Here is a 13,299-nt window from a genome sequence, read left to right on the forward strand (position 1 = left end):
GCCAAAATTAATGAAGAAAACATTTTGAAATTTCTGTGGAAGAATATCGTGTGTCGATTTGGAATTCCCAGAAGATTAATCTCAGACAATAGAAGGCAGTTTCAGGGAAAAAGATAACAACCTAGTGCCGAGAAATGAAGATCACTCAGTCTTTCACTTCAGTCGCCTACCCCAAGCAAATGGGTAGGTTGAGGTGACAAATAGAATTATTGTGCAGGCTTTGAAAACCCGACTGCAAGGAAAATGTAAATATTGGGTAGAAGAGCTACCAAGTATTCTATGGACATACAGGGACTACACTCCGAGCAGCCACTCGTGAAACTTCTTTCAATCTTGTTTACGGTTCTGAGGCAGTGTTACCCGTGGAGATTGGTCAATTTTCTACCAGGATAGAATCTTATTCAGATAACAATGATCAAAACAGGGCGATGAAATTATATTTGGTGGAAGAGAACTGAGAACTGGCAGTGATCCAGATGGAGTCCTACCAAGGTCGGGTTATAAAGTCGTATAATAGGTGTGTTCAAGTATGAGATTTTCAGATTGGGGATTTAGTCATGAAGAAAGTAAGTCCAGCCGGGGATGTGGGCAAATTAGATGCCCGCTGGTAGGGTCCATTCAAGATCATTCGAAAGGTTAGCTCGGGAGCATTCTACCTAGAAGATGATCAGGGACGTTTTCTCAAGAGACCTAGGAATGTTTTTCATTTAAAAAATATTATGTTTGATACAATGGTTGTACTGATATCTATGATTCAATGAAATGAAAGAACGATTCACAAAGACTTGGAATAAGTCCAGGGATCCTGTACCCTAGCCCAGGGCTCCGCAACCTGGTTATCTAACAAACCCAGGGATCCGTACCCTGGTTCGAATGCGGAAGTCCCTGATCACTTCTTAAAAATATCCAACACTTAGAAAAAAATTTGAGATTTAACATTTAGAAGCAGTATACGAATGAGAAGAATTCAATTATTTCTAAGGCAAGGTATTCTGCAAATATTCTCAGTCTATTGACGAAAAACAAGACAGGTAAAAAGAAGAAGTTTCCATTAAAGAAAAAGCCTGTAGGCCAAGATTACAATAAGAAGGAAAAATTTTTACAATCCGACTCTAAATTTATTGGACTAGAGCCCGGCTGCTCGTCTCCTTTGGTGTCTTCCTTCCCCTCAGTATCCTTCGAAAGAGACGATATGGCCTGGCTAAAATCAAGGAAGTCTTCCCTATCCTCCTGAAGGGGTCTGACTTCTTCAAATTGCTCTTGGCATTTATCAAAGCCTGTCCGGAAGAAAGATTAGGCCTGATCCTCAACCGCCGCTTTAAACTCGGGAGACTTAAGGAAGGAATCTCGCCATTTATCCTTAGCATACTTGGAGGCATCCAAGGAATCCTCAGTAGCACTTGCCCGGGACATTTGCCTCTCCACCTCATTAGTCAAAGAATGATTCCTTGATTTTAAGACAGAAATATGCCCCTAAAAGTTTTCCTCCCGGGTAAGGACGACTTCAACATCATCTTGGGCTTTGGCCAGATATGTTTGAGCCGCTGACAATTGTTGACTGGCCATATCCAAAGCAGTACAAAGGCCGGCCATTTCCTCTTCATGAGCTAATCGAGCCCAGGAAAGCTCCTGTTGAAGTTGCTCGTAAAGCTCTTGAGTGGCCCAGGCTTGACCGCCTTATATCGTGGCCACCACTGCTACCTCTTCAAAGAGCTTACGGAAAGGATTCGGTTTGATCCCTCAAAGAGCTTGGGGGTCGGAAGGGAGCTCATTAGATATGCCTCCTCAGCAGGAAGAAGCATCTGCTTGAGGAGCTTGATTCCGGTGGGGGTGGCTCCCTCCAAGAAAAGATTGGCTCGGGCTCCTTGCAAGCCAGAGTGGAAGCGCTTATTGAGTGGCTGGGTTTGCAGGGGAGGCATAGATTGGGTTTCTTGGGAGGTGTCTTGGTCTCCTACTCGGTTGCTCTTGAGAAAGATAAGCTCCGGGTTCGACACTGCTTTTCTCTTCCTCTGGACGAGATGAACATGATCCGCATGAATCTTCCTGGGAATCAGCCTGAATCATTTCCTTCTCCTTTTGATTTTCGGTCCGGACAGAGTTGTCGAGCTTGGCCAATTCCTCCTCGGTAGCAGTACATGATCGAGCCCCGTAAAATGTTGGAGGGGTCATTTTCTTCTTTTCAGCAACAGATTTTCGGGCTGCCAACTTTTTCTCTTTGGCTGCCTTCTCGGCTGCCCATTTCTTGGCAAAGGCCTCTTGCATTTCCGAGTTGCCTAAAGAGAAAAGTGAAGCTATTAAAAATAAAGTATACATTAAAATAATAAAAAAAAAGTAAAGGAAAAATTCGGAGTTGAAAGTTACCAACTCAATGTAGAAGGAAGGAATGGGGAATCGAACGCCATTCCGGAAAGAGTTAGGGTGAAATTGGTTTACAGGTACACCAAAGAATTTGTCAACCTCAATGTAGAAGGAAGAAATGGGGAATCGAACGCCATTCCTAACCTAGTATCGGAAAAAGGTAAGAAACCAGGAAGAGGATTATTGGCCCTATCAGAGGGACCGGGAGTCAGAATGGTGAGAGAGGAAGGGATATAGTCGAGAGCCTGAAGTTCCTCGTCCGTTCCCGAGCGCAAAGTGCTGCTCATTGAAGCGAACCAAGGAGCTCTAAGAATCTCAGAGTGAGAAATACTGGAAGCCCGGGCTTTGCTCTTGCCCTTTTTCAGAGCGCGGGACGGGCCAAAAGTGGAAGGTTTGGATTTTATAGTTGTGGGTTTTGAGGAAAGGTGGTCGAAAAAACGTTTTGGGGGAGGAGAAGGAGGTGAATCAGAGCGCATCGCAGTGGACTCGTAACTAGATGAGCCTCGTGCATTCGCTCCGAAATTAGAAGAAGTATAATTTGAAATTTTTAAAAGGAGAAGAAATTACGAGATCGATGAGGACATGTTGACTGGAAATCTCATAAATGAAGGAGCACAGTACGCCGAAGAGGTGATTGAAGACTGAGGAGAGAATGAGAAATTGAAAAAGTGACAAATGAGTGGGATTCATTGTTTTATATAAGCGAAGGAGAATGATCTCGACCGTTGATCTAAAGATGAATTGGACGATCATGAAGCATCTTGGAAATTATGCAGGTAGATGAAAGGACAAGCTCGAAAATCGAGGTGTCTCAGACAGTTCACATTCTCGAAATTCGAAGCGTTTTGGGCCGTTCAGATTCTAGGGCATACGTCATCATAACATCAGCCCTAGTGCCAAAGAATGCTAAGTGACAGAAATATTTTAAGCCCGGGAGACATGAGGTCCCGGCGCCTTAGCTCATGTCCGGCAGGCATGAGGCCCCGATGCTTTTATAACCAGAATTCATTATCTCTCTGTTGGAGTCCAAGCGTGACTGACGGGATAGCGAGTATAACTCTAGCCCGAATATTTAAAGAGGGATTGATGATACCCCAGAAGAGCCCGAGTCATGGATGACACGGGACGGTAAGTGAACAACCCGGATCAACATAAGGAGAGGGCTCGAAACGTCATTTACCCGGGCAATCAGAGGCCCGAGTTCTCAGGCGTATTCGCGGGTGATGACTCTCTACCCAAGATGCATCGATAATAGTATCGCACTCGAGTGCAGGAGCAGGAGATATATTATTTCGATAAACGTGCCTGACAGAATCCTACTAATCGGACATAATAGAAAAGTCAAGATGACGTGACAAGCACTTTATGTAGGTGACTATAAGTGGTAAGTAGACACTGAAAATAAAGAAAAATCATCATCTTCCTTCCTAAAATAGCAGGTTTGGTTGTATTAAAAAAGGGATTTTAGGTATTTACATATTCACATAAACTCACAAACACATCGGTTTTCTTCATCTTCACCTGCTGACTTAAGTTTTGAAGTGGTCACGCCGGACACCCCTCCGGTGCTCATTCACATGTTCATCTTCTTGTTTGCAGGACATAGCGACAGCCATACCACAAAGATATATTCTCTTGCTCATTTCTCTCTCATCAAAATTCTTATCAGATTCGATAAATTGTCTCGAATCAGCTCACTCAATTCACTCGGATCACATCATTTAGTATATATGAAGCGTGATTGTTTCAAATGTTTGATTTCTTGAGTTTTATACCCATTTACAATTTTTGGGTTCTCATTATTTGTTTTTGTTGGAAATGATACATTTTAAAAACCTTTCATTAATACCAGATATTGTAAGAAAATTCCCAAAATCGATAGAGTTTACTCGATGTAGTACTCTTATCATGTTGAAAATTTGACATCACTCGTTGGAAAATACTAAACCAACAAAAACAAGCAATAAATAAATGAGATAAATAGCAAACCATCATTTGATCCATTACACCATTCATTCATGTGCAAGTTGCAACAAATCCATGAATTTTGCTTCTTTTATTCAAGTCTTGTACCGAATATGATGACTTTAATTAATGCTTAATTCGGTAAACTTTTTACTCAATTATTATGGTTTGGTATTCATTTTGAGGTGAAAATTGACATGAGTCATTGACATATATAAAACACTACAACCAATTATGACTGGAAAATTTTGCATTAAAAATTGGTTCTGCACAAATCATCAAAGAAATACATTTTCCAAATGATAAACCAATAACAAATCATTGAGATAAAACATCAATAAAAAAACAAAAATACATTACACAAAGAAATCAAATATTTTACAATATCATTACAACAACATGAGTATCCGACACAAATAAACGATACATTGGGAGTTTGTATACCATTGAAAAAGTTCGAAGCTTGGTTTTTCAAACTAAACTTGTTGGAAATAACACAAAATTTCGAAATATAAAACACAAAATTTTGAGATTTTTAGTTGTGTAGTTCAGATATTAAATACTCGTTCAACAATATCACGATGGATAACGAAAAATGGACATATTTTCCATATCTGAGCTCTGATTTTGAAAATTTTAAGAAGGGATGAGGGTGAGAGTCGATTAGGAGTATGTCTATTGTGAGACGGTCTCACATATCTTTATTCGTTCGACGAGTTAACTCCGCCTATATTCTATTTGGTGATCCAAATAGAATATATTTATCACAAAATTGACTCGTGTGTTGACAAAAACTATTATGAATGTATTCTAACAATTATAATAACTTACAATTAATGAAACATTACGTTTCTTCGATTTTCACTTAACAATCTTCGATCTAATAATTAGAATAACTTAAATGATAGATTGAAAACTTATTGTTTTATATAAAAAAAAACTATCAAAATAGCAATAAACATATAATATATGATATAATAAAATATTTTTTCAGATGACACATATTTTAAATTTCATAGATCGAATCAATTAAAAATAATAGGAAGATAATAGCTAGGAATGACGTGCATCACAATATCTTGGAACAAATAAGTAACAAAATATGTGTAAATTCTTTTCTTTGTCTAATATGGCAGTGTCTCGTGCGTTGATTCTTTTCCTCCCCAATCCTCCAAAGTATAGAGCCCATTGGCTAAATCTTTTGAAAAAAAAAGAAGAAGAAAAAACAACAAAAAAATCCTAAAATTTGACCGTAATAGAAAACAAAACAAAGTTGAATCATTATTTTTCATTGAATATGAATAAAATACCAAGTTAATTACATTCGACTCCACGAGAGAATTGGTTTCGCCCGAATCATCGGACCAACTACATCGTTGCCTACAATAAACACCCTGAAAAGATTCTTTGAATGCTGAACAACTAGAGGTGGAAAAGTTTCCGTTTGAAACCCGTTGAGATTTTTGAAGAAGGTTTTTGGTTGATCATATTAACGAACCCAACTATATTTAAATACTAGCTGCTGAGGCACACGTGTTGCGTGTAACATAATATTAGTTATTTGAAATATTGTTTAATCAATTTATAAAACGAATATTTGACATTTGTAATTTGATATGAATATTATAATTAGTGTGTTTGTATATATTATTGTGTATGAAAAAAAATCTATTTCTCTATTAAACTTAATTCGATAAAAAAATATAATAATATTATGGTAGAAAAAAAGAAAGGTTTTTTGCGTTAAAAATACTAACCGAAAGATTTTTTAAATTGAAAAGTTTTCAAATGTGTTGGTACGGTTAGGGCTTCCATTTTTGGGGAAGATTTCAGACGTATGATTGACGTGATTGTAATTATTATAATTTATATGTGGTGTTGAAGAGGAGGGTAAAAAAAGAAGAAATTTTGGTGTCCTCTTCAAGCAGTTTTTCTAACCCACTCACACTTAATAATATAGTATGAGTGAGTCTCGTGTGAGACCGTATCACGGATCATAATCTGTGATACGGGTCAATCATACTCATATTCACAATAAAAAGTAATACTCTTAGCATAAAAATTAATACTTTTTCATGTGTGATCCAAATAAGAAATTCGTCTCACAAATACGACCCGTGAGACCGTCTCACATAAATTTTTGTCATATAATATAGAAGTATAGATAGTATAGATTGTATAGATATAATATAGATAATATAGATTACACATATTTCTTTATAGTTTGTAAAATATAAAAAATAAGCTGATAATTTCAAAATTACGTACGTCCCTCGTTAATGTAACGCAAACTTGGTAGAGAGAAATATATTTAATATTTAAATATAGTTGGATTTGTTTGTAAATACGATAAATGATTTAGGAAGATAATTGTAATTATCCTTAAAGTTAAGGATAATAATAACAATAACAAACATTAAATATGGCAATAATCGCTGTTATGAAATAGCGCTTTTTATCCTCGACACGCAAGAGCTTCGAGGAATATTCCGACCAAAGGTCAACCAAACTAACCTTCTCTCCACCCCGATCAAATCCACCTCCTCGGTATGCGTCTCCCACCCCCCCTCTCTCTCTCTCTCTGTGTGTATGTGTGTATATACAGATATATATGATTCATCGTAATTGATTTGATCTCCAATCGTAATCTGATTTGCTAAACTTGAAGTTGTTGCAATCAATTAACATCTGTGGGCCTTATCGTTTTAGGGTTTCGTATTAGGGATCGAGCTTGTCGAGAAAAATCCAATGGGTACAGAGGGAGAGATAGGCGTCGGCGTCGTGGGAGGGGAAGAGGCGAATATTAACATCCGATGCTCCAACGGCTCTAAATTTTCGGTGCGAACGGCTCTCCAATCCACGGTGGGGGAGTTCAAGGGTCTATTGGCGCAGAATTGTGATATCCCCGCTGAACAGCAACGGTTGATTTACAAAGGTCGGATCTTGAAGGACGACCAAACCCTTGTCAGCTATGGTATGCTACTCTAAATTGCTACCTTGTTATTTCGTATTAAATTTCTCTGTTTTTAGCTATAATTGAATTTTGATGCTGTGTAATCATGTCGTTGTGCAGGGTTTCGCGAAATATTGAATTATTTTTTTCCGAAAATTTCAGTTGTTTAATGTTACATTAAGATTTGGTGTTTTGTGGCTTTAGGTTGGGGTGGTCAAATTATGGCATTTTTAGTTGACAATTGGTATAGCATTGCCGGCAAATGGGAATTTATTTTGTGTCACCTTTCCCATGATGGTTGAACCATTTGATTTTCAATTTCGTGCATTGTTCATTGAAGCCTTTCGAGAAGCACATAAATATTCACTCGTACATCGTAATAGTACCAATGGATATCCTCATTAAAAATGTTTTAAGAGCTTTGTTGGCTGACTCGTGTAATGTATATCTGAATGCCAATGTAAATATATATTTTCCAGTAACCTCATTTATCTTCTATTTTCCTCAAAAATTTGAGCTGAACATGGCGCAAGCACTGTCAAAGTATTTCCCCCTCATATCACCAATTATTATTAGTACTTTTTAATATTGATGCTGGTGATGTTTGTCTTTATAAGTAGCATAAGGGTTCATTCTTTTCTTAAATAGGTTTGCAGGCAGATCACACTGTCCATATGGTTCGTGGTTCTGCACCTGCTGCAGCACCACCGTCTGCTGTTCCTCCCAGTGCTGCCCCCAATAATGTGGGCGCTGGGCTTACTGATGGTGGTGCTTCATTGTTTCCTGGGCTTGGTTTAGGGACAATTGGCGGCACAGGGGCATCTGGATTATTTGGAACTGGTCTTCCTGAGTTTGAACAGTTGCAGGAACAGCTAACTCAGAACCCTAACATGATGACAGAGATAATGAACACCCCTGCGATCCAAAGTTTAATGAACAACCCTGATGTTATGCGCAGCTTAATTATGAGTAACCCTCAAATGCGTGAGATCATGGACCAGAATCCTGAACTTTCTCACATTCTCAACGATCCCAGTATCCTTAGGCAAACACTTGAAGCTGCACGGAATCCGGAATTAATGCGTGAGATGATGCGGAACACTGACAGGGCCATGAGTAATATTGAATCTTCTCCCGAGGGATTTAATATGCTCAGGCGCATGTACGAAAATGTCCAAGAACCCTTTTTAAACGCAACAACTATGGGTGGTGGCACTGGAACTGATGCTGCATCAAATCCATTTGCAGCTCTATTGAGGAATCAAGGTGCTGCTCAAAACCGAGAGGGGTCTGATTCTTCAGCCACTGGTCCTGAAACGGCTACAGGAACCACAATTCCAAACAGCAATCCACTTCCCAACCCATGGGGTAATTCTGGTGATATAAGAATTGATTAATTAAAAGCTTATGCTTGCAATTTTATATTGCTTTGTAAAATTTTCGACCTTAAGCTCTTTACTGTTAATTTAACTATTTAGCTGTTTCTGTGTTTTAGTTAGCTTTTCATGCCTATTTTCTTAATTTTCCAGTTACTGATCTGGAAAATGTGAAGTGAATGATTCTCCATGTCTCTTCTTTCCCTATTCGATGTGATTGATTTCTGCCCTTTGGTTCCCCTTCGATGTCTTGTCAACAGTTGTTATCCTACAATTATCTGCTCTAGTTGAAGCAGCATTCATCCTGCTCCTCATGCCGTGTCCTCGGATGGTGGTTTATGTATTCATTTAGTTTTGATAATGTTTTGTCCGTGTCTTATACTTTTCGTGCTTTACATGCTCAACCAGTTGAAGTAGGGAAGCTTATAGAGCCTTCCTATTTGGTTGAGTAGGAACTGTTCCATAAACACAGTAGATTCTTATTTTGCTCCGTAAAGAGTTTTTCCCCTCTCTGCTTTGTGTAATACTGTTGTTTCTTTCTCTGCTTTTAAGGAGATCTCTAACTAAGCTTCCAATGCGATATTTTAGGTGGTTCCCAATTAAATAATGCTACAGGAACTAATACAACTGGTGATGCTAGACTACCTCCTACTGCTGGGGTGAGGGGGCTTGGTATACCTGGATTGGAGCAAATGGGAATTTCAGACCCCTCTGTATTCAATCAATTATTGCAGAATCCGGCCATGACACAGATGATGCAAAATTTGCTTTCTAATCCCCAGTACATGGATCAAGTACAACCATTTATACTGTAATGAATTGATTTAGTAACTTTACTCGGCGCTACTTTTCCATGAGCTACAACTTGATTGCAGATCCTAGGCTTAAATCCTCAACTTCGCAGCATGCTTGATACGAACCCTCAGTTGAGAGAAATGATGCAAAACCCTGAGATTGTACGTGAGTTGGCCTCTCCTGAAATGATGCAGGTATGTCTCTACAAGTACCTTTACTCTTTCTCTGCAAAAATAACTTTTTCTTTTCAATTGGGATAACCAAAGTTATTAAGAGCACAACGTGTGCCATGGTGCCTGGGGATCTTGGAGCTCGAGGCTCAAGGCGTATGCCAATTTGATACTTAGATGATTGGTTAATTGGGTAGTAATTAACCTCATAGTTTCTTCAGTTACAGAAACAATTATTAACTTTTGGATGGAGACTCTCCACCCACTCCCCACCCACAATTTAGTGTACAAATCTACCATTTTTTCAGTTATTAATACTTATTTGTCACTTTGTTTAAACTAAATTTAGTATTGTTGCATTAGTATTGTTGACAATTTCCACGATAAGCACCAATTCATCTGTACAGGATGCTAGGTCAATCAGGATTAAAACTCATGCTTAACCAGTCGGTTCTTCATATCAAATAATCTGTCGTAAATAGCTCAGTTTTACAGCTGGAGAAAAATTATATATGGTATATGAGTTTCAATGTAGGTTATAAGCTGTTCGTGCTTCTTTTTTCCACTGTTTTTTTTTTGTCCAGCAAATGATGGCTTTCCAGCAACAACTCTCTCAACTTAGTCGGCAGCAATCCACCCCGTGAGTGAGAAACTTCTGTTTTATGTATTTCAATTTCAAATATTGTCGACTTGTATCTAATAGTCTGTGTAAAATGATTACCAATGCAACTGTTCTTACGTATGAGTTATTTTTTTTAATGTTTTCTGCTGTTTATTACTTGCTTCATCCAGTCAAATATCAATTTTTTTCTTCTTTGCTCCTGCTCAGTCATGTGGTACTTACAGTTAATGTAGCATTTTGTGGTTGGTTATTTCTTTCAATTAGCCTTGCAATTAGTAGGTATTTGTGTTTGAGTTCTTTAAAATTTTGTCAGAAGGTTAATTCTTCATTGGATCGAGCGCCATTAAATTTGATACAAATGCTGTTTTAACAAATCTGAGGTGATCTTCCCCTCATATATTATGCTTTGGCAGTGTTGTTTAGACCATAGTTGTCAAGGGCGCAAGGCACACCGAGGCGCACAAGGGCTCTGGAGCCTGAGGCGAAGGCGCAAGGCGAGGCGCGCGCCTTACCGAAGCAAGGCGCACATTTTTAATTTTTTTTAAAAATATATTTATCTTAGAATAATATATTAAAATATGAAATAATTAAGTCACAATGTCACACAAAACAACAAATAATTAATAAATTCATAACAATAAGTAACACAATTAAAATTCTTCAATCATCCTTAGAAGTTACGTTTGGGGTTGGTTTGGGCTTTTACATTTTAAGTTACTATTAAAAAAAACAGAGAAGTTGCATTTTCGAAATGCAACTTCTGTGTTACTGAATTTGTTTTTTAAAAAAAGCAACTCAGGCGTGCCTAAGGCGCGCCCGAGAGCCTTTCCAAGGCGAGCCCAGGCGCGAGCCTTTGTGAATCGTTGCGCCTGGGATGGCCCCAGGCGCAACACCCACGCCTGGTGGCGCCTCTCGCCTCAAGGCGAGAGGCGCTCGCCTTTGACAACTATGGTTTAGACGCGGATTTGACTCCCATCTAAATGTTAACAAGAGATCATCTAGTAGGTTCCACCATCCTTAAATCCAGATAATTCTGTTTGTTACTTCTGCTTTGGTCCTACCCAGTATTTTCTTTTTTGGGACACCTCTGTCGTGAATGTGTAAACCAAGTATTGTATTTCAATATCAACATAGAAATTAGTTGTGACATTTACCTTACCTGCATATTTCAGGGAAGGAGCTCAGAACAATCAGGGTACAAGTATGAACCAAATTTAGAATATTGTGTAGATATTCTTGCGCCTATGCTTAACTGGTGTCCGCAAAATGCAGGAAACCAAAATACTATGGGTATGGATGTTCTGATGAACATGCTTGGTGGATTTGGAGCTGGTGGTTTGAATGTTCCAAGCACAAACAATCCTAATGGTTAAACTCTCTTTTCGACTGTGGTCCGATATTTATCAAGGGTTTTTTTTATCAAAATCACCATGTTTTTCTTGGTTGTTACTGTAGTGCCCCCGGAGGAGCTGTATGCTAGGCAACTATCACAGCTTCAAGATATGGGTTTCTATGACAGGGAGGAAAATATCAGAGCTCTCCGTGCTACATCAGGAAACGTTCACGCTGCTGTGGAACGACTTTTGGGGAGCACAGCTCGATAGAGTTTTCGTTTTGTTTGCCTGCATTGTTTGTTTGAGACCTGGGGATTATTACGCATATAGTACTTGTTATGGGCCATCTTTTCCACAGCTGTTATATTTATTCACACCAGGCCTCTTCCGGGACATTTGATAATTGCTTATGGTTATATTAAGTTGAATGTTAAACAATTCTTTTTCTCATATTTAACTAGGAGCCTGGAATTTCAAATTATTTTGATGAATTTATGGTAGATGAATTTGAAATCAATTTGGTTCCAAGTAAAATATGTCACGCCCCGAGTCCGAAGTGTTTGTGACATCCGGCATTGTTTAACAATTAAATTGAAAACAATAAAGTCGCGTATCAAATTAACCATTCTTTTTCATAAATAAAATATTGTCTTACAATGACAATGAACAAAAATACATCAGAGTTGCGAAATGCGGAAAACTAAACAAAAGGGATAACTTGATTCTTGCTCTTGATCATCGATCACCAGTCCCAGAAAGCATCTTGCTCTTCCTCATTCAGTTGCTCCTCATTTTTATCTGAAATTTGTAAGGGGTGAGTGTTTTGGAAAACACTCAGTAAGTGGGGGTCGATCTATTCCAAAGGTACATATTGAACATAAGTCTTTAAAACAATTCTTTAACAATCTTTCAAATCTTACCACCTAACTTATCTTAGCAGAAACGAACATGAGACAGATATTTCAGAACGAAACAGATTTCTCAGAACAGTTCAGAAACAGATCATATCAGAACAAACAGAACATTGTTACTTATCTCATTTCCATGGTCAAATTGTCCCCAATATGTTACTCCTCTAAGGGGTGAGGCCAGAAATGGTTTTATACCCACCATTGAGGGCCAGACAGAAATGGTTTTCTACCCACCATTGGGGGCCAAACGGAAATGGTTTTATACCCACCATTGGGGGCAAGACAGAATCACAATTCTCGTCCCATTTCCAATTGACTCGTAACAATGTAACAAAGATTTCAGATTTTTAACGGAGAGAACTTATCAGAATTTCAGATCTCAGAGTTTTCAGACTGACATAGCGGAATCAAGAAATTCGAAGCACAGAAGAAAACACATAATCGATCGGAGTTTCAAATCATAACACTGATTTTCGAAAAAAATTAGGTGGACATGCATTTCATGATATTTTCGAAAAAAACATACATGGCACCATACGTTATTCAAATTTTAAAATAGAATGAACTAAATAACAAAAGCCCACTTACTGTATTTGCAGATTTTTTTGTACAAAGCTTTCTTCCAAAAATCGGGCAGCACCTCGGCGCGACTTTAGCAATTGCAGTCTTCAATCAGACAGCACTTCGACGTAATATTTCCGCACTGGACTGCACGAAATCTTCTCTTCCTTCTTCTTGAGTTCGGCCGATTTATTTAGGGATAGGGGAGAGGGCCGAAATTTAGAGAGTGAAAGGGAAAGAGGAAAACCGAATTT

The 13,299-nt window shown here is 38.4% G+C and overlaps 1 protein-coding gene across 3 annotated transcripts; it reads left to right on the top strand.

The window, feature by feature from the left end:
* Nucleotides 1-6,738: 6,738 nt before the first annotated feature.
* Nucleotides 6,739-12,023, top strand: LOC140811599 (ubiquitin domain-containing protein DSK2b-like). Of its 3 annotated transcripts, none has more exons than XM_073169585.1 (9): nt 6,739-6,870; nt 7,033-7,297; nt 7,925-8,644; nt 9,241-9,446; nt 9,528-9,641; nt 10,202-10,257; nt 11,412-11,440; nt 11,512-11,607; nt 11,695-12,023. In XM_073169585.1, the coding sequence occupies exons 2-9, from the start codon at nt 7,072-7,074 to the stop codon at nt 11,841-11,843; spliced, it is 1,596 nt and encodes a 531-aa protein (XP_073025686.1). In that variant the 5' UTR covers nt 6,739-6,870; nt 7,033-7,071; the 3' UTR covers nt 11,844-12,023. The 3 variants fall into 3 exon arrangements, with proteins under 3 accessions (XP_073025686.1, XP_073025688.1, XP_073025687.1); XM_073169587.1 differs by having other exon boundaries at nt 11,412-11,434; XM_073169586.1 differs by having other exon boundaries at nt 6,755-6,870; nt 7,046-7,297.
* Nucleotides 12,024-13,299: the final 1,276 nt, after the last annotated feature.

Source organism: Primulina eburnea, chromosome 14 (assembly GCF_022965805.1).
Source record: "Primulina eburnea isolate SZY01 chromosome 14, ASM2296580v1, whole genome shotgun sequence".
Taxonomy (NCBI): domain Eukaryota; kingdom Viridiplantae; phylum Streptophyta; class Magnoliopsida; order Lamiales; family Gesneriaceae; genus Primulina; species Primulina eburnea.